The sequence below is a fragment of the Rhamphochromis longiceps genome, linkage group LG17 (assembly GCF_057381845.1).
Source record: "Rhamphochromis longiceps isolate RC_006_pf linkage group LG17, R_longiceps_female_GT1.1, whole genome shotgun sequence".
Taxonomy (NCBI): Eukaryota; Metazoa; Chordata; class Actinopteri; order Cichliformes; family Cichlidae; genus Rhamphochromis; species Rhamphochromis longiceps.
Window position 1 is genome coordinate 17,131,358 of NC_140573.1, and position 21,738 is coordinate 17,153,095.

Sequence of the window (21,738 nt, forward strand, 5' to 3'; positions counted from 1 at the left end):
GACGAGATTTTTATGATGCTTTTATAAAACAAGGGAAACAAAAAGGTAATAAAGAGATTTTCAGCAGAAATAAATAGAGATAAAATGAGCCATCTGTAACACTTGAATTTGTGTACAAATAGAAAAATATCTTTCCTTGGTTTATGTTTGATTAAGGTTTATTCAGAAAAACCACATGTTTTGACTGAAACTGACTGAGAATTTAGTTCAGGCGTAAAGAAGCAAAGAAATAAAGTTTCACTTCAGGTGTGGAGTAGTGAAGCCTTTTATTTGCTCACACTGTTTTCTCCATGCTCACGCTGGTCTGAGTGGCGCTAGCGTTGGTGCATGTAGGAACGCTGTACTTGGCGAGGACAGATTTAAACTGCAGCAGCGTGGCGTCGGTTCGAACCCCCGTTGGATCAAAGTGAGTCCGACTCACTCTGAAGCCAGCTTCTGTCAGGTACTGAAGGAACTTGTTCAACCTGTGCACAGAACAAAGTATTTACAGCGAGGTGCACTCTGATCCTGACTAGTGTTTGGCCTGTTTTTGTACTTTGGTCATTAGTTTCCTATTTGTTGCAAAGTCACCAAAATGTGAAAATACCTGAATTCTTGAGAGAGTTTGGTAAAGGTCACTCACTTGGGCATATTCATGCCACGAATGCTGTGGCGATGGATGCTGTAGTAGAATGGTGGGTGATCCAGAGCGGCATCAGACTTGAGCTTTTTCACAAAGTTCCCAGATTCATCTGCAATCTTCCTCTTTCCTACGGGAAAATTCAAAATTATACCTCAACAGAAAACTGGAAATGAAGAAGTCAAAAATCATTTTTATGTAACGTCATATATGTTATACTGAATACTGAATATGTCTGAAATAATGCAGTAAAGGAAATTTTTAGGACAAAACTACAATAGTATTTTTAATAGACGATGCCTGTAAAAAGTGTTAAAATTAAGACCAAGTAGTTAATTTATTCATCATGAATCTCTTTAATGCAGGAAAGGCTTGCACTGCCCTCTAGAGGACACATGCATGCTTAGAGTATGGCCGTCTGTGTACACAGTCTTTACTCCTTTCCCTTGTCTGCTGCAGGTTTTCACTCAGTTGTCCATGTGTGTGAAAATATTTCACACCAAGTAGGAGGCCTGAGTGAATAATGGAGGCTTAGAAAACTTTGACTCACCAGACTGATCAGCAGCACCCGACTCCTCTCCAGTGTTTAAGGTCTTAATGACAACGCCGTACTCCACTGCAGAAGAACAGAAGATCCTTTTAAGATTCAACCATGTCAACATCAGACCCATGTTACAGATGATAGATTGGTACCTTGGTTGGTGAGAGCAGACGGTCCGTGGACTAAAGACTTGAGGGTGTTGCACTCAGACTCATAGATCAGGGTTTTGACAAGCGGCTGGATATCATCCATGCTGTGCTTCACAGCTGCAGAAAGCATCCTTCTCAGAAAGCCTGTGTTAAATAGAGGACCAGACCTGCACATGCACACATACACAAACAGCTTGGTAAGTATTTGGACAATGACACTTTAACTCTTTGCTTGTGTACACAACTTCATAGGATTTTAAATGAAAGTCTTTAACAAAAGTATTAACTTTGTAGCACCATTTACATTTTGTATTACCATCTGTGTGTATTATTGTAGGATCTACCTTACAAATAAACACTTTGAGGGAGCTGTTGTTGTGATATCAGCGATTTTTCATAAACAGCCCCCCACTTTCAGAGGCTCAAACGTAATTGGACTGACTAACAGTCAGTTGCCCCCTCTGAAGAGGGCTTTCAGAGGGGGCAACAAAGAGGAGGTGAGGAAGGTCCAGGTGTTACTAAAGGACAAGATCAGAGAGGCTAAGGACAATTACAGGAGGAAGCTGGAGTGGAAACTCCAGCAGAACAGCATGAGAGAGGTGTGGAGGGGCATGAAGACCATCACTGGATTCAGGCCAACCAACAGCAGGGGAGCTGAGGGAGGTGAGAATAGAGCCGACGAGTTGAATCTGTTTTTCAATAGATTCGACACCACAGTGTCTGCTCCCACCCCCACAACCTCACCTGCAGTCAGCCTGGAATCCAGAGCCACACCACTGTGCCAGCCTCTCTCTTCACATGTTGCCTCCTGTGAGATTCCTGACACCCCTCCCCCACCCATCACCTTCACTCAATACCAGGTTGAGATGCAAATGAGGAGACTTCACTCAGGCAAGTCTGCTGGACCAGACGGAGTGAGTCCCCTTGTCCTCAAGACCTGTGCCCCCCAGCTGTGTGGAGTCTTTCATAAACTGTTTATGCTGAGTCTGAGTCTGCAGAGGGTCCCGGTGATGTGGAAGACATCATGCCTCATCCCTGTACCAAAGACGCCTCGTCCCAGTGGCCCCCAGGATTACAGGCCCGTGGCACTGACCTCCCACATCATGAAGACCCTGGAAAGGCTCATCCTGGACCAGCTGCGACCCATAGTAAGACCACATCTGGATCCCCTTCAGTTCGCTTATCAGCCTCGTCTCGGAACAGAGGACGCCATCATCTACCTGCTCAATCGTGTCTACACCCATCTGGACCAGCCGGCGAGCACTGTGAGGGTCATGTTTTTTGACTTTTCCAGTGCTTTCAACACCATCAGGCCGACCCTCCTGGGTGATAAGTTAGCAGCGATGCAGGTGGATGCTTCTCTGGTGTCCTGGATTGTTGATTACCTGACAGGAAGACCACAATATGTACGTCTCCCACAGTGTGTGTCTGACAAGGTGATTAGCAACACAGGGGCACCACAGGGGACTGTCCTCTCCCCCTTCCTCTTCACCCTCTACACCACAGACTTCAGCCACTGCACAGAGACCTGCCATCTTCAGAAGTTTTCTGATGACTCTGCGGTGGTTGGATGCATCAGCAGGGATGATGAGACAGAGTACCGGGCTGTGGTCGACTCCTTTGTCACGTGGTGTGAGCAGAATCATCTGCAGCTCAACGTGGCAAAGACCAAGGAACTGATCGTGGACTTCAGGAAGACCAGGAAACACTTGACCCCTGTTTCAATCCAGGGGGTCAGTGTTGACATTGTGGAGGACTATAAATACCTTGGAGTACACATTGACAATAAACTGGACTGGGCTAAAAACACCACAGCACTTTACAGGAAGGGCCAGAGTCGTCTCTATTTTTTGAGGCGACTGAGGTCCTTCAACATCTGCCGGAAAATGCTGAGGATTTTCTATGAGTCTGTTGTGGCCAGTGCGATCCTCTATGCTGTTGCATGCTGGGGGAGCAGGCTGAGGGTCGCAGATGCCAACAGACTTAATAAACTGATCCGTAAGGCCAGCAATGTTGTGGGGATGGAGCTGGACTCCCTCAAGGTGGTGTCGGAGAGGCGGATGCTGTCCAAGATAAAGACAATGTTGGATAACACCTCCCACCCACTCCATGACATGTTGGTCAGTCACAGGAGCTCGTTCAGTGAGAGACTGAGATTACCGAAAAGCACCACTGAACGACACAGGAAATCATTCCTGCCTGTGGCCATCTCCCTGTACAACGCATCCACTTAACACACTGTTTGCTGCTACAACTACACATGTTTCTTTTCCAAATATTTATTTATAAGTGACTTATGTATGTATGTATGTATGTATATATATGTATATATTGTACTATTCTTAGTTAGCGTATTGTCTGTCTTGTCTTAATGTTGGTTTAAAATGGAGCACTGTAACAAAAAATAATTTCCCCCAGGGATCAATAAAGTATTCTGATTCTGATTCTGATTCTGATAACAAAGTTTTAAATATAAGGAATGTAAAATGTAAACAAAGCATCCTTCAAACTAAAGAAGAGAGGAAGACGGAATTGGCAGCTCGCACATCTGAAAAGACGTGCAAGCGCAGTTTGGAAAAACATACAGGTTTTCGAGCAGCACATTCTCCCATCCAGATGATATCTTTTTCAGGGAATACCTTGCATATTTAGACTTTAGATGGGTTATTTAGTCTAATTAAGGAAGGCATTAGAGGAATAGAGAACTAGGGCCAGGATGAGCCACACAGTTTTAAAATAGTTCTTGATTGTTGGTTCTTGTGGTGATATCATGCTTTTATCTCTTTCTGGACTCTTTACAAGCTTGTTTTTATCATTAAATTATGCACCCAGTTTTTGTGGGTGTTAGATGCATCCTTCAATAACAAAAATGGTTTAAAGTATCAGGATTTTGGTAAAGCATTTCTTTCACTGGCCATTAAATAATTTAATTGCCACAAAAATGTTTTAAATTAAATGTTAGCACAAGGATAAGTGGAGGAGAATGGATGTTAACACCAAACTATTACAGCTACATGAGAACGCAGCAGTCTGTGACTGGTGTTGCTATGTGCAGTTTACCATAGAGGTCCCAGCTGCACTGCTGTTTTTCCAGGCAGACTTCCATGACAGTTGCAGGGTAATGTGTCTGAAACAAACAGGCATTAGAACACGATGATGAGGTAACTTCAGCATCTTATTAAAATTAAAATTATTTGCTACAGCTCACCAAATATGTGACAGATTCTTAAATTGCTTTAATGCTTCAATGCTTTAATGCTTCATGACGAGGCTCCGGTCCATTCGCACCAGAACCTCTCGCCATAAGAACAGTTTCTTCCCCTCTGCTGTTGGACACATGAACAATAACCATATGACTGTACCCGCCACTAACACATGACCCTACGCTGTGTCACTGCATCATTCCATGTTTGGCACTGATCACCACCTGCACTCATGTATATATCTTTCAACGTAGCACTCTTAATTCTTATTCTCATGTATATATCTCATGTATATCTCATGCACATATCTTTCCACGTAGCACTTTTAATTCTTATCCCTACTTTTATTTTTTTCCACGTCTATTTAAGTGCTATTTATGACAGCATGTTTGCACTGAAGCACCGCAGCAATTTCCTAATGTTGTAAACCTGCTCAACATTTGGCAATAAACCCCATTCTGATTCTGATTCTGATTTAAAAGCTTGTAAATAATCCTCTACAGTATATGATTTTCAGCCACTCACCATCCACCATGTTTCCCTGTTTGAGGAACACTCTCTCCTCACACCACTGGCAGTGCATCAGTTTTCGTAACTTCTTGGCTGACTCATCAGCTTGCACAGGACCTCTGAGGACTCTCACGACCACCAGCACAAAATGCTCTAATGCCACCGCTAGCAGCACCTCAATGCCCTTGTTGCAGCGTGCTGCCGCTCTGCAGCAGATGGAAGTTAATCAGTATAAAAAGCTGATTTAATTCTGCATCACATCCCACATTAAAATAAAAACAGCCTACCGGGCGACAGTCGCCACGACCATTCGTGCTGCCAACTCCTTGTAGTATTCGGTACGTACAATGTGGCAGCCATAGTGACGCAGGGTGACGTTGGGTGACTTGGCATAAAGGGAGCTCGTGTCTGTGGATGTCACAGAGATGATGCCCAGGTTTCGGACGTTTCTGAAGGCAGCATCCAAGTAGTTCACTGCCGTACCGAATGGATCTAGGTGACTGAAACATTCATGAAATAGAAAGTAGAAATTTTTTAATGACATTCTGACAGAATTGGGACCTCCCATAAACCCATAACACAGACTGTATTTAGATTCATAACATGAAAACCCTACAAAGATGAAGCTATAGTCAAAGATTATATTGAAATAGGGTCATAACCACTTTGAAAGGGAACCTGTTGTTTTGAAACTGGACAAGATGAGAAATAAATGTTTCCAATTCAACTAAGAAACTAAGAGACACTTAAAACTTATGTAGTTGTTCATCACAAGTTAGACTCAACCTGAACGATCGCATTTTGACTAACTGGATCAAAATAAATGTCATGTTAAATGAAACTTGAAACTAGGGATTGAGTCTATAAACACTTCAGTTACAGTAACTGAGTAACTGAGGTTAACTTTTATGACTCAGCGTTACTAACTTGCCATGTAAAAGATACCCTGCACACTTACATGTAGTCAAAAGGTCGCAGGTGCATGATGACATTAGCATCCATTTTGACGACCTCAACAGTAGCAATGGGCACTCCTTCGACCTCATCGCTGGGCCCGTCAGACCCCCGGGGAACTCGCATGCCTCCGTCCACTCGGATGTTGTTTAGCTTGCAGTTCTCTTTGATCATTTTGACACATGTCTCACTGATATCTGTTATAGTAACTCTCACAGCATTAAGAAGATGCTTCGCCCACTGGAGGCCCATGATGCCTGAAAGGTGGCAAAGAAGAAATGTTGTGGAATTTCATTGCTGATTAGCTAATACTGCTGAGACATGATGTAAATTTACTTTCTGTGTCACTGCAAAGAACAAACAGCCTTCCAGCCTCTTAATAACTGATTTGAACTAAACTAAGCTTAATGAATAGAATTTTTATAGGAAAAATAAACAAGATTATGCTAAAACTTCTGTTATTTTATAGTTTGTTTGTTTTTTAAGGTTTTGGTTTGAACTCCTGACTAAAATGAAACTCTTCCGTGGAGTTCTGTACATTTCATACTCACCTGTGGCTCCAAAAGCATCCAGACACTCAACAGGGTTTCTCTCCTCGGCCAAAACAGCCAGCGAACAAAACACCAGCTGCCTGAAACAAAACCCCACAAATTCCACTTTAATTTCTCAACATCAGAGACATACTGGACATATTTTAACAAGAGCTCATCTCCACCTGTTGGGCTTCATCTTGCGATTGAAGTAGGTGTCACTCTTCTGCGGAGTGGTGTGGTTTGGGAGGAGCTGAACATTTGTTCCGAGTTCTTTCATGATTTCGTAGGCTTGACCTGACGGACCTGTTTGCACAATAAAGCAGACGGAGAGATCAGTTCTTTATCACTAATACCTTGTGATTTTGCAGAACAAAAACAGGACCTTTAACAGCTGTGTTGCATTTAAAACCCTGAAATTAAGCTGCAGACAGCTAAAATAAATAACAGACAATTTACATTCAAAAACAATTTGGAAAATTGACTCAATAAATAACTTTATAAGCCATTGGTCCCTGTGATGGCCAAACCCATGGCCAAAGTCGGTAACTCTTGTGTATTTTCATTTCTTTATTTAAACACAATAACACGCGTTGGTTTCCAATAAGTTTGTTGATTGGTTTGGATACATTTGTTCTATTTGTAAGCGCACACATTTAGTTTACTTATGCATTCATACCAGTTCATTTTGATTTTTGACTAACCATTTGTTTCTTTACTTCTTACTTGCTATGATCCAAAACCTGAGTTCATTTGTGTTTCTTTGACATTTTTTATGAGCTCAACATTTATGACTTTTGTAAATATAATTTTTGGGGGTTAAATAAATGAAAACCCTATTTTTCTAATAATTCCTGTGACGACTCCTGCTTTTTTTCAACTCGGTCCATCACAGTCCCCACCACAGTTTGTCCAGTTTTGTAGCCAATCATAGGCCCAGCTGTCTTAAACAGTCTATTCAGTTGGCAGTTGTGATGCTGCTTCCCCAGCAGACCACAGCAAAGTACACGGTGCTCACCACAACTGATAGAAAATCTCCAGCAATGTTCAGAGTGTGGATACCTAGGAACTCATATTCCTCTACCACATCAACATTCTACGCCAAGACAGACAAAAGCTGTGTAGCAATCGCTGCTTCTCTGATCTTATTCACACTGCGAGTTGGACAAAGTCTGATGTGTTCAAAGAGTAATGCCCAAGTAGTCAGCAATCCATGAGACGGTGGACATGTTTACTGAGATTTTCTTTCTTGGAGTGGGAGCAGGATTGCACTGGAGAAATCAAAGATGAAACTTTTACTATCTAGACCGAAGTAAGCTCTCTGCAGCATCGAGATGATTGTGCCAATATAGAATTATATTTGTGTCACAAATCACAAACAATCATAATCTGAGACATTAGTTGTGTTTATTTTTGAATGGTACTCCTGGTCCATCTCTGATTGTTTCTAAAATGTTAAAATTGTGTCCATTTCACTCATGCTACAACGAACAGCCATTTTTTTTCCAACACCTCCCCCCAGATGTTTGATTGGATGGAGATCTTGGAAATCTCAAGGCCAAGACACAATCTTCATGTTGCTGAGATCTTTATTGAAGCATTTTTTGTGATATGGCAGGAGACATGGTTTTGCTGAGAGAGGCCACAGTCACCAGAGAACATGGTTATGATGCAGGGCCTGCCTCTGATAGATCACCGTCTTCCCAAAGTGCATTCTGCTTTGTTCTCTTATTTATTATTATTATACTCTTATTTAATTTATCTCTTTATTTTCAAATAGCTGTACAGCACTTTGTCTGAAAGCGCTTTATAAATAAAGTTATTATTATTATTATTATTATTACTACTACAAGTAAACATGACAGCTCATGGTCAACTTCTTCAAGTGGCCCTGGGTCCAGACCTGCCATAAAACACCTTTCATTTGGGAGATTTTCTGGAAGTCATAATATAAACTTCACTTCACCTCTGAGGGAACTTTTATGATTTTTATCAATACTGCAACTGAAAACGTCAGCTTAGCTCAGTGTTTCTTACTTGGCTCTTCAAACAGGACATCTGAGGTCCCGGAGTAGCTAGCCTCAGTCTCCCCTTTGTTTACGTGGCGTTTCAAGTGGCTAATCATGTCCGTCTTCCTGGCAATGGTAACAGAGCACACTACGCAGTGGTAGTGAGCGACGTGTCTCCCAGATGCCTACAGGGAAAGAATACAAACAACAAAGTGATAAAATATAAGCCCAGATCATTCTCTCACAAGAAAAAGGAATATGCAATATGCTGATAATATGAATTTAATGTTGCTGTAGTGTCCTGTATTGCCACATTCCGTATTTTCCGCACCATGAGGCGCACTTAACCCTTGTCCTCCTGATTTCCATACACCTGTGGTCCTCAGGGGTCAAAAACGACCCGATGTCATTTGAGTGTTTTTTCAAGTACAAGGAAAATTGTCAATCAATTCAGTGTTCACCTTAGTTTTACTTAAGATTAACATATTAACACAAAATTTACCTTTCATTTTGCAATTTAGGGCCACCAGACCTTGTTTACATAAAGTATTTGTATTTATTTATATTTGTATCTGTTTTTGAGCGAAAATAAAACGAAACAATAAAATATTTAAATGTCTAGATTATTTTGACTATCTGACTAACCACAGAGTGCTGTATGTTAAACTTTAGTGAGAATGTTTTTTTGAATCATTAAAATTTTTAAATGGCAGCACATAATCACACCTGTGGTCCTCAGGGGTCAAAAATGACCCCATATGGTTTGAAGTGGATTTTTCACCCACTCGCTAGCTTCCACCTAAACATGATATAGCCATGTTCTGACTGAGAGATTTCTGAAAGTATTAAAAGGTACAGCTCTGCCATCACTTCCAACATAAATGAAGACAGAAAACTAAACAGCAGTGACGTTTGTAGGGTTACTGAAGTTGGACTAGCTGGTATATATTGATTTGCTACGTGATTGCTAGCGACACATCTATGTTAGCATAACATAAACAGTGAAGCTGGAGGATGATCGCTAACCTTTTTCCACTCAATAAAAGTTAACGTGAGGGTTCCTGATGGTTAGGGACAAATGCAATCGCATGGCAGGATGCTGTAAACGGACCAAAGTTCAGTCAGGAGAACAAATGAGATAATCCATCCACAATACGAGGTTAGTCATTAATATACTGCAACAACATGGGAATAGAGCAGCTGCGAGAGAATTCAGCATTAATGAATCAATGGTACAGAAGTGGAGGAAGCAAGAAGAATGAGTTTAATAAAGTTTGACTTATCTGACTGCTTTGTTTCGCTTAATGCGCCTTATGTATGAAAACAGACCCATTCATCAACAGTGTCGATGAATCAAAAACAGATACAAATATAAACCCGCCTTATGGTCTGAAAAATAGGGTACATAACCCAAAATTACTGTTTGTTATAGTATCATATCATCCCAACAGAGCAGTTTGCTCTCAGCTCCTAGTTTGGATTTGGAAGCCAGACATCCTCTCTACTTTTACGATTAGGCTTCAAACTTTCCTTTTTGATAAAGCATATAGTTAGGGCTGGATCAGGTGACCCCGAATCTTCCCTTAGCTGTGCTGCAACAGGCGAAGGCTGCTGGGGGATCCCCATGATGAGTATTTCTTCTTTCACTCACCTTTTTTGCTCACTGTGTGGTTATACACCACTCTGCATTTAATTATTATTCATCTCTGGCTCTCTTCCACAGAGTGTCTTTTGTCCTGTCCCCTCTCCCATTAGCGCCAACCGGTAGCAGCAGCTGGCCGCCCCTCCCTGAGTCTAGGTCTGCTGGAGGTTTCTTGCTGTTAAAACTTTTCCTTTTAAAAAAGTTTAAAAGTTTTTCCTTCTCACTATCACCAAGAGTTTGGTGGTCATTTGATTGTTGGGGTTTTCAACAACCACTGTATGAATAAAATTTCATTGAACTAAATACGTTAAGCATAAGGAAGGAGGCCGAGGACTAGTGAGCGTCAGAACCACTATTGAAGATGAAACAGCAAAAATCTGTAAGTACAACAAGAAGATGCCCACAATTGCTCATGTGCTTAATGAGGACCTCAGGCAGCAGAAAGAGCAGCAAGAACAGGAGTCCCCTGCATCGCATGCATCACCAGCAGATAGAAAATGTGTCTCATAGAACAAAAATCCTACCAACGCCTGGACAAAGCTTTGCTGACACACAGCACAGAGGCAGACGGCAATGTGCAATCTACTCTTACACACTGTAACGTTAAAGATCCATTTATTTTTTTCATTTCAGCACTTTAGCCCTGCACACTCAGGAAGTCTTAAAACTTGTTAATTGTTACCTGTATTTATGTTTATCTTATTAGCATTTTATTGTTTACAAAAACCTAAATGATGTGTGTATGTGTTTTGTGTCTCACATGATCTCCGCTGAGGCTGGGCTTAACATTTCTGCAGGGCAGGTGACAGATGCACATCCTGTAGCCTGTTCAAAGAAACAGTTTTCACATTTTGATACAGAAGAAGATCCCTGGAGTACAAACAGTGACCACACCCTTATCCAGGACAAATTTAAACACAAAATATGATCCAGCATCAGTCACACAGAAGAAACAACTCCTTGCTGCTGCAGATTTGAGTTGAAACCAGATGACTGCTGGTTATTGTTGTATGTGTGTCGATTTGTATTGTTCCTACCTTCAAACTCTGCATACACTTTCCAATGGAGGTTCTGCAGGTGTCGGCGGAGTTTGTGGCTGTAACAGGCCTTAAATTTCTCCTCAGGACACAGAGGACACGATTTCCGCCCAGCTTTTGAGCGAAAAAGGCAAAAATCAGCACAACACTAATCAACTGCTTTATTGATTAAAATAAATTGGTTGGTGTGTGACCTATTACATAACTGTATTTCAAATGTAAAAAATAAAATAAAATACAGGACTGAATCAATATTTGCTTTGTCCATAAATGTCTGAATGGTAAAAGCTGATACATCCTGATACAACGTCTGAAACTGTGAAAATTTTCAATCATGTAAAATCTGACACATCTGATCACATTTGACAGGACTCAAAAAAATTACTGGAGTAATTATTAGAGTATCAATAATTACTGATTCATTGTCAACTAACCTCTTAAACACATACTAATTTCAACCTTGTGCATTTACTATCAGTGTGCTTTGATGTGTAATTTAACCTCAAACCAATACTATCGGCTGATATTAACTATTTGCAAGCCCTATTAGTATCAATATTTAATATGGCCAATAAATGAACATTTTAAAATTAAACACCCTTCAACCATGTGTTGCTGTTTTTCCCAGGAAATGCCACTCTGTATATTCCCAGTTGGCAACACACGATGAGCTAACACCAGCAGAATTGAGCAAAGTGTAAATGATTAAATAAATAGCTCCACATAACTAATGTTAGGGAAATCTGTTTGTATATCATGTGTCTGAAAGAAAAAGAAACACAGCTAACATATCACAATATTGGATTTTTGAAATGACCAAATATCAGTATAACTCTAAAAATCCTCTATCGGTCGGGATCTAGAAGTAATGGTATTTGTTACTTGCTGTTTTGTTTGTCTCTCCTGTAGTTTGTGTTTTGTCCCATCTTTACTGGTCTCCCTATATTCTTATTTTTTTCATTTTACCCTCTGACCAGGATGTGCCTGAGCCTGGTTCTGCGAGAGGTCTCTTCCTGTTATAAGAGAATGTTTCCTTCCCACTTTCCCCAGGTACTTGTTTACAAGGGATCATGAGATCATTGAGGTGCACTCTACAGAAGTGTTTTTGCCTTTTTAAACTTAACAAGAATTGTTGCACATTTGTACAGCTGTTTGTATTTTCAGTTCAATATCTGTCAATTTAAATGCCTATCGTTGTCCCTTAAAGTTCACTAAAATGTATCACCCTGCACTATAAAAACAAAGAGTGATTAACAAGTATGAAATGGATTCCTTAAGAAATGATTGTCAAATACACACTGAAGGTGAGGGATTGTTATTGTGTCATTTAGCTACTTTATTGGTATTAGCTAAATAATTACATAATCAATAAGCTAACATACAGATGAGGACAATGAAAAGCTGTTCTTTTTTAAAACGATAATATTTCATAATACTCCCACCACAGTGTTTCTATTTGACGACAGTATTCTCTGAGTGTCAGCATTCTCTATAACCAAAGAGTCTAGAGCTCTTTCATCTCATCTGACCAAAGGACATATCCGTATAATCTGTCTCTAGGTTATCCTTAACATACTTCAGGCTGGCTTGAAGGCATCTCTTCTGCAGAAGTAAAGTTTCTCCCGACCTGCAACATAATGGTCCCTTCCTGTGCATAGTTGTTGTGAGTCTCCTCACTATAGTTCCCGGCTTGGCTATTATTGGTTATTCACTAGTGTCTTGGTAGTTTTACTGGAGTCTTTATACACATCTGTCACTATTCATTTTTTTATTTTTCACTTGCCTGTTCTTTACTGTGTGCCTCTCTTTGAATTTCTTCATTACTTTTCCCTCCAGTTCTTGACACTTGGAATATCTGTGATAACTTTGTATATCCATCGTTTTTTATTATTGTTTTTTCTTAAAGTATTTACTGTGTACTATAATAATAATTAATTCTAAGGAAAACTTTCTAAGGAAGTTTTGTAAGGAAAACTACTATGTTTAGAAATGCTATGTTGAAAATCTCACGGGGGGGGGGGGGGGGTATCAATTTTGTTCTAATATGTAATTAGAATATATGAGGAGAGCGAGGAGGCTCTTAAGGATTGTTTTGAGTCGACTGTGTGGGAGGTGATTTGTGATGACCACGGAGAGGACATCGACAGCCTTACTACATGCATTACTGACTATATAAACTTCTGTGTGGATAACACCGTACCTACCAGGACTGTACGGTGTTTCTCCAACAACAAACCTTGGATTACCCCAGAAATTAAAACCGTCCTCAAGCAGAAGAGGAGGGCCTTCAAATCCAGAGACAAAGAGGAGTTGAAAAGGGTGCAGAGAGAGCTGAGGGGACTGATAAGGAATGGGAAGGAGAGCTACAGGCAGAAGATGGAGAACCAGCTTCAACAAAACAACGTTGGTGAAGTCTGGAGAGGCCTCAGAACCATCTCGGGCCACAAACAGCAGAACTCTCTGCCTGGGAGGGATGTGAGATGGGCAAATGAACTGAATCATTTCTTCAACGGATTTGATTCAGCCATGAGGCAGTCTGCAACATCGGCTGCAGGCTCACCCACCCCCACTGCTGCTGTTCCACCTCAGACACTTCACACCTCCTCTATTCACCCTGCTCACTCCTCCCCACCCCCAACTGCAGCATCCAATACACACTCAACACAAGGCTCCAGCCTGTCTCTCTCAACCACCCAGGTTAGGAGGGAACTGAGGAGGATTAATGGCAAGAAGGCAGCGGGTCCAGATGGCATCAGCTCGAGGGTCGTCAGGTCCTGCGCGGACCAACTGTGTGGGGTGATGGAGCACCTCATCAACCTGAGCCTGAGGTTGGGAAGAGTCCCACAGCTCTGGAAAACCTCCTGTGTTGTACCAGTGCCAAAGACTTCACGCCCCAAGGACCTCAACAGCTACAGGCCGGTGGCTCTGACATCCCACCTGATGAAGACCCTGGAGCGGTTGGTCCTGGCTCAGCTTCGGCGCCTAATAAGCTCATCACTGGACCCACTTCAGTTTGCCTACCAGCCTGGCATTGGAGCGGATGATGCCGTCATTCACCTCCTACATCGTTCCCTCGCTCACCTGGAGACCGCTGGAAGCACTGTGAGAATCATGTTCTTTGATTTCTCCAGTGCCTTCAACACTATTCTTCCCTCGGTTCTAAAGGACAAGCTGGTGAACTCTGGAGTGGACCATCACCTCACTACCTGGATCCTGGACTACCTCACCGACCGACCACAGTATGTGAGGACTCAGGGCTGTGTGTCGGACAGGGTCGTCTGCAGTACGGGGGCCCCACAGGGAACGGTTCTGGCTCCGTTCCTCTTCACCATCTACACTGCAGACTTCTCCCACAATTCCACCCAGTGCTTCCTGCAGAAGTTCTCTGATGACTCTGCAATAGTCGGCCTCATCACTGATGGGGACGACAAGGAGTACAGAGGTCTGACCCAAGACTTTGTGGACTGGTGCCAGCTGAACTACCTCCAGATCAACGCCAGTAAAACCAAGGAACTGGTGGTAGACTTCCGCAGGCACAAGCATTCTCCACTGCAACCACTGAACATCCAGGGTATGGACATTGAGGCTGTGGACAGCTACAGGTACCTTGGTGTTCATCTGAACAATAGACTGGACTGGACTCATAACTCAGACGCCCTCTACAGGAAAGGGCAGAGCAGGCTGTACCTGCTGCGGAGACTCAGGTCGTTTGGAGTGGAGGGCCCACTCCTGAAGACCTTCTATGACTCTGTTGTGGCTTCTGCTATCTTTTATGGTGTGGTCTGCTGGGGCGGCAGCATCTCTGCTGGGGACAGGAAGAGACTGAACAGGGTGATCCGAAGGGCCAGCTCTGTTCTAGGATGCCCTCTGGACCCAGTGGAGGTGGTGAGTGACAGGAGAACGGCGGCTAAGCTGTCATCCCTGTTGGACAACATCTCCCACCCCATGCAGCAGACTGTGACAGCACTGAGCAGCTCCTTCAGTGGGAGACTGCGGCACCCACGGTGTGGGACGGAGAGATTTCGCAGGTCTTTCCTCCCCACTGCTGTCAGACTCCACAACAAAGACTTTAACTGATCAAGCACACACATCCATACATATGCAATAATACTAAGTGCAATAATCCTTTCTGTCATCGTTGTATTTTTACTCAGTTGTATATAGTATTTGTATTTGTATTCTATTTTTATCTTATTGTATATTTATTTTTATTTTATTCTACTGTATATAGTATTTTATTTTATTCTATTCTGTACAGTTGTGTACTGTATTTATTCTTATTGTATTCTAATTTTTGCCTCATAACTTTTGCACTGTCCACTTCCTGCTGTGACAAAACAAATTTCCCACGTGTGGGACTAATAAAGGTTATCTTATCTTATCTTATCTTATCTTATCTTATCTTAATTGTTCAATAACAAATCAACAAGTCTTTAAATCTGCCCGTCTGTCACTGACTGTCTAATAAAAACTAAAGAAATGAATTTACCACCACTGAGGTCAACCAGCATCTCAAGGCCCTCCAGTTTAGTTTGAATGGAGAGGTGTCTCTCTATTTGGAGAAAAACAGAACACTTGTTATATTATTACAAAGACCAGTTAAAGTTTAGTCATTATTGCTACCTGATTCAATTCTGATGAGCACAGGAATGCAGCTGTTATGCAAATCCTAACAAAAATCGAGTTGTATTTAATTACCAGCGGTTGTGATGGAGGGTTTGGCATCATCATCTGTGGCACTTTCACTCTTCAGTGTCTCCTCAGCAACAAATGGTCCATCGCCCCCATCCCCACCTTCAGAAATGAAGAGAGAGAAAAGAAAAATACTTCCTTAACTATTTTAAAGGAGTTCAATGGCTCAAAGTTTTAATTATTATTATTATTATTATTATTATTATTATTATTATTATTATTATTATTATTATCATCATCATCATTGGTAGTAGTAGTATTATTATTATATTTACCTCTATGACCAACTTCTCCAAAACTAGACAACTAATACCAAATTAATCACTACAGGTCAGAGGAAAATGATGGAAATTCGATTTTATGATTTTATTTCAATAAAAATAAAAAATATTTGACATCGTTTCACAAAACCTGAGAACAATAAAGTTAAGGAGTTGCCACTGAAGTTTACTCCCCACTTAAATTTGAATGCACTTAAAGAAAAAAAAACAGCTCATTAAAAGAACATTTGGATTTTTCTCTACCACACACAACTGTTAAGTATGTCAGGCATAAGCATTTCAGATAAATGTCAGCAGAATACACTTTTTAGAAAAGTTACTAACAGACTTCTTTGAAGAGAAAGAAAAGCTTAACTTAAAAACAACATTAACAAGAACAAGAATAACATCACATCATGTTTCCAGACAGAGTTTCTTTATGTTTTACCCATTTGTGCTTCATCTGGCTTTATCTGTGGTTCTGATGCACGTTTAAGGAACAAGTGATCAACACGAGGCCCTCGCTAATCCTCTCAGACACTTGGGTTAGGCCTTTGTGAATCTTGAGACCCTTCTCCAATGTTATCCTTTTTCCAGGTATAAATGTAGGTATACAGTTTGTCCTTCAAGTGTTGTTGTTCCATCCACTGCCAAGCTTATCATTTTAGTCATTTCCATTTTTGTTTCATGGTTTAATGCCATGTGGTCCACAATTAAGTCTTCTTGCACTTCTTGTAGCCATAAATGGGTGGATCCAAACCACTATGTAGAGACTTGTCAAGACCCAAATACAGAGAACTGCAATAATGCAATCTAGAGGTGATGACGGCATGAATACGTTTTTCAATGTGTTTTGGGGGACGACAGGATTTTGCTTTGGTAATTTCATGTAATGGCGAAAACTAGTCAACTGCTTGTATAATTTAAAATAAATATTTAGAAACATTAAAGATTTCTAACAGTAGAAGAACAATAAGAAGGAAGTGGGCAAAGTGAACTCATCCATAGGGGTATTATTCTGAAGCCTTGTTTTCATTAAGGGTAAGAACATTTTGTGTTTACTGATCTTTGGCATCTTGTAGGCAGTTATATAGTAAAACTTAATTTGTTACAGAGTCAGCAAAAACAAGTCACTCACTATGTGCTCACAGCACAACAAAGACAGTGTTATTGTGGGGCTCAGTGTGAGGACTGAGCGAAATTTCAGGACAGAGCCGATGTTTTGGCACTGCAATAACAACTTGAGCCATCCACTTGAAGTGCAGATGACTCACTCGCCTGATAACGTAACTGGTTTAAATATTCTCCTTTGTAAATATGGCCCTAAAAGTTCCTCTATCTTTAAAATTCCAACCTTTGGAACAAAGGGATATTTGTCCACAGGCTGACCTCATTTATATGACTTCCATAAATCACTGATATGAGAACACGTGTTGGCAAATGTGCATCTTGTAGTCCATCTTCTGCCCATTGTAGTTTTAATCCATCTGTCCTTAACAATGTGACACCCAGCATTACATTTTTAAGGACAATAGTGTAAGGTCATTATAATTAACAACACAAGGCTCTTGTCTTTACCCAAGTTCTTAGCAATTCTCCTAGCCACCTTTCCTTTCCTTGAAAAGAGTTACAGTCGAAATGTGGAGATTACTCTTGTTGTTTCAGGACAAACTGCCACAATTGCGATACCCTCTGAGGGTCGAGGGTAAAGCAGCTGTAATCTAATCATCTTTTTGATGTTTTCCAAAAAAAACAAAATTTTGACTTTTATCTCAAAATAGAATTACAAGTCTGAAAATAGTCTGAAATAATATTTTTTTCTTAATATGACCCTAACACTCCTTCGTAAAATGCTGCCCTGCTTTTTTTTTGTTAAATGTGAAACAGTGAATCTCAGGAAGCCAACATCTATCAGGTTAATATTTGACCAAATGACGAATGCTTACACTGGCAACATTAAAGCAAAGTTTTTCTGTCTTTAAGCATTTTTATCCAATAAAAGGTAGAAATAATGGAATTCTTTATCGTTACTGGAGTTATAGCAGAAACTGTTTTTATTGAAGGTTAAACTAAACTGTGGATGAATGCATCTGGACTCTTTGCTATCTGGGTCCATCAGTAAACTGTGTCTGATCAGTCTCTCTGCATTTCATCTTCACTTTCTCTCTCTTGCATTTTGACCTTTCAGGTTTCAGCTGAATCATTAGATCTAAAATCAAACGTAGAATTAGGATTCAAATTCATCTAATGAAAGTTCAAGCTGGCTAAATGATGAGTATGGATATTAAATTAAAATGATACATTTTGGATCTAACTCAGGATGAACTTACTCAGAGTTAGTTGACTGAACTTACTCTGATCAGCTGTTCTGGAGCAACCCGGAGTTGCCGATCATAAAGTTGACCAACTCATATTTTATTTTTAAGCTAAGGTTTGCTGGACATGCTTCCTAGAATAGGGCCCTGAATTTGGGTCCACAGATGAAATGTTCACAAACATCACCAATGAAAACCAAAACCAGTTAAGCTGGAACACCGGTTAAAATAAATGAACAGTTTAAGCGGTATGAAGTGAGCGGCTCTGCGGTCCTGTAGTGCAGCTCCGTGATGAGACCAGGTTAACTGAAAACGCAACTCAAACCACATTAAAATCAGCAGATGTTCAAAGCCAGCTGCGCTATCTCATGCAACAGGAAGCGATAGCGGAGTACTATTACCGCCTCCCTTTTTGTCGTTGATGTTGTTGACTATTAGGTCCTATGGCGGAGCTCCATGCTGAGGCCCTCGTTTAGTTCCGCAGTTATAAACTCAAACTCCCGTTAAATAGGCTGCGTAGCATTAATAATGCCTGTAGTATGATTTATGCTGCATTGTATGTTTGCAAATTTAGCGACCAAACATGCAGGCGCTACAGTTTACCCACGTTTGTTATCGACGTCCTCCTGGTGTAGCTGAGCAGCGTCCGCCTCTTTAAGCTCCGCCATTACGAACTACAGCAGCACACACAGGAAATGTTCTATTCTACGTTCTTTACGTAGGGCGCGTTGTTTTAAACGCAATTTGACATTTTACGGAAGCGCATCGCATTCACGACAGAAGCGTGATTAATACACATTTTATAATCTAAAATGAGTTACTGTTGCAAATAAAATAATACCACACTCAGAATACCTGACAACGTGCTGAGGATAACCAGATACCTTCAGTGTCAAATTATGCAAGTAGCCTATAGAAAGTGAAGAAGAACTCTTACTGGTTCATTTCAATGATGTTGACAAAAAGAATTACAAGATCAGAATATTTGTAATTATGACATACCTAATTATAAGATAATGTCTCCAAACAGGTTTTCCGTTTTTGTTGCAATATTTTGTCATGGAATTTTATTATTAAACTGACTGTTAAAAAATGAAATGATTAATGTAATGGCTAAAGGAATGAACCACCCATTCATATGGCAAACCAGTTTTGAGACAATTCCTAATTTTCCTAAGCAAACATGTGATAAGCATGTAATTACTCCACAAAGAATGTAAGCTTTTACACAATGACTGCAATGACTTATACATTGCTTTTGCATTAGGGTCACTACTGAGAACAGGAAGGCTGCGCAGAGCGTAATTAACACTACCCAAAAAATCACTGGCTGCGCTCTGCCACCCCTGCAGGCCATCGCCAGCTCCTCCTGTCTTGCATCCCACCACCTGTTTGACCCGCTACACACTGGCTGACTCCTCAGGTCAATCAGGTCCCACACTTCCACAAACAGCTTCTTCCCCTATTCAGACTGTTATTGTGGATTAAAGTTTTGGCCTGTCTTAGCAATGCAAAGACCCAAACATATAAGTATATATAATATATAAGTAAGCATATCAGTATCAAGGAGAAGGCGGCACTCATACCGCTTAGTAATATCATCATCATCCTTCCGGCAGACAAGGGTAGGTGCACAGTTTTGCTAAACCAGGACAGACTATCATGAGAAAACTTTGTCACTGTCATTTACTGACAAAAATACATTGCATCTGGAAAGCATTTACAGCACTGCACTTGTTGCACATTTTCTCATGTTACAGCCTTATTGCAAAATAGAGTCATGTTGTTTTTCACCTCAAAGATTCTGTACACAATGCTCCATAATTGCAAAGTGGAAAAAAATTCGCTTTAAATTCTTGTAAATTTATTGAAAACAAAAATATAATATTTACAGTATTCACAGCCTTTAACATTACACTAAAAAACGAGCTTTGATACATCCTGTTTCCAGTAATCATCTATCAGATGTTTCTACAGTTTGGTTGGAGTCCATCTGTGGTAAATTCTCTTGACTGGACATGATTTGAAAAAGCACACACCTGTCTATTTAAAATCCCAAAGTTAACAGTGCAAGTCAGAGCACAAACCAAACTGAAGTCAAAGGAATTATCTGTAGATCTCCTTGACAAGACTGATCAGGGGAAGGGTCTTCCACGAGAAAGCGGCGTCTGGATTGGTACTTCGAGTTGGATTTCAATATCCTGTTAATTTCCGCAAATGCTGACTGATACCATGCATGGAAAAGTGTTGACTCATTTCAGGCCAGTGAGCCCTTCTAATGCTTGGTTTAGTGCCATTAGGTGCAGTGTTGTTAGGGATAAACGTTCAACAGCACGTTCCGAACATCCTGCATGCCCTGCTGTATGCAATAATGCAGAAAGAAATACAGGTTACACTTGGGGACAGCGAAGGACTTCTAAACATCTGCAGCATGCATGCTAGGCTGGCTGGACAATTACCTGATGGTAGTCGAAATGGTGATGTGGCCAGTGTTGGCATAGCAGGTGCACAAGCTACACAACAAGAAATATTAGTTTCAGAGGCAGTCTAAAACATCCAATTATCCGTTACAACTACTCCTGTGTAGGTGTGGGATTCGTTGTGTGTCACAGTGAGTTCGATGTAACCAGGTATTTTGCTCAGCTATTTTTACAGCAGTAGGTGTGGACAGCAGTGTCTGATATCATACCTCCTACCTGGGTTGTTGACCATGTTTTTCTTTTATGACCTTGACAAACACCCAGTGTCCAGGCTTCACCAGCTCTTCTCCTCTGTGCTCCGGTAGCTTCTACAGTCATTATTATAGTCAAGGCCGGACAGGCTGGACTCAAACGCAGGCCTCCGGGGGAATCGAGGGGAAGTCCAGGGGCACACTCCTCTTCACACAGTCAAAGTTTCCCCAACCCCTTACTACTAACCGCTTCTAGAAACTACAATTCATATTTACTTGTGTTTCAATATGTTACAAACATGCAAAGAAAATGTGGAAATCAGGGAGTGGTAAAACACTTTCAGTTCCCTCAGCCCTCATCTCATTTACAAATTTCAAACTTCCCTCATTTGCCTATCAGTTAATAATAATAATAATAATAATAATAACAACTATTACTACTACCACTAATTCTATTACAACAACAACAACAACAACCTTAAAACATCCGAAGAGTCACAATTTAGGGGCCTTTATTTTTGAAATGTCAGATCAAATCAGATTATGAAACACATTCTAAGCACAATGAACATGTTTACATGAAATATTTTATATATTTATACTCCC

General features: G+C 40.8%; 1 protein-coding gene across 1 annotated transcript; it reads right to left on the reverse strand.

The window, feature by feature from the left end:
- Positions 1-19,147, reverse strand: trmt1l (tRNA methyltransferase 1-like). The gene is made up of 16 exons (XM_085386705.1): positions 19,069-19,147; positions 15,893-15,988; positions 15,684-15,746; positions 11,195-11,308; positions 10,918-10,982; positions 8,544-8,700; positions 6,692-6,812; positions 6,528-6,607; positions 5,981-6,233; positions 5,310-5,522; positions 5,038-5,228; positions 4,370-4,436; positions 1,313-1,476; positions 1,170-1,235; positions 623-749; positions 1-464 (listed from the first exon to the last, which is right to left on the reverse strand). Exons 1-16 carry the CDS (start codon positions 19,127-19,129, stop codon positions 275-277), a joined length of 2,028 nt encoding a protein of 675 aa, XP_085242831.1. The 5' UTR covers positions 19,130-19,147; the 3' UTR covers positions 1-274.
- Positions 19,148-21,738: the final 2,591 nt, after the last annotated feature.

What these genes read in the sequence shown, in the direction of transcription:
- trmt1l (XM_085386705.1), bottom strand. Translation starts at nt 19,129, where the DNA reads ATGGCGGAGCTTAAAGAGGCGGACGCTGCTCAGCTACACCAGGAGGAC. An exon ending in CCAGCCTCAGCGGAGATCAT is followed by an intron (nt 8,701 to 10,917) that starts GTGAGACACAAA and finishes CTTTCCCTGTAG; the next exon opens with GCATCTGGGAGACACGTCGC. An exon ending in GGATGCTTTTGGAGCCACAG is followed by an intron (nt 6,234 to 6,527) that starts GTGAGTATGAAA and finishes GCCACCTTTCAG; the next exon opens with GCATCATGGGCCTCCAGTGG.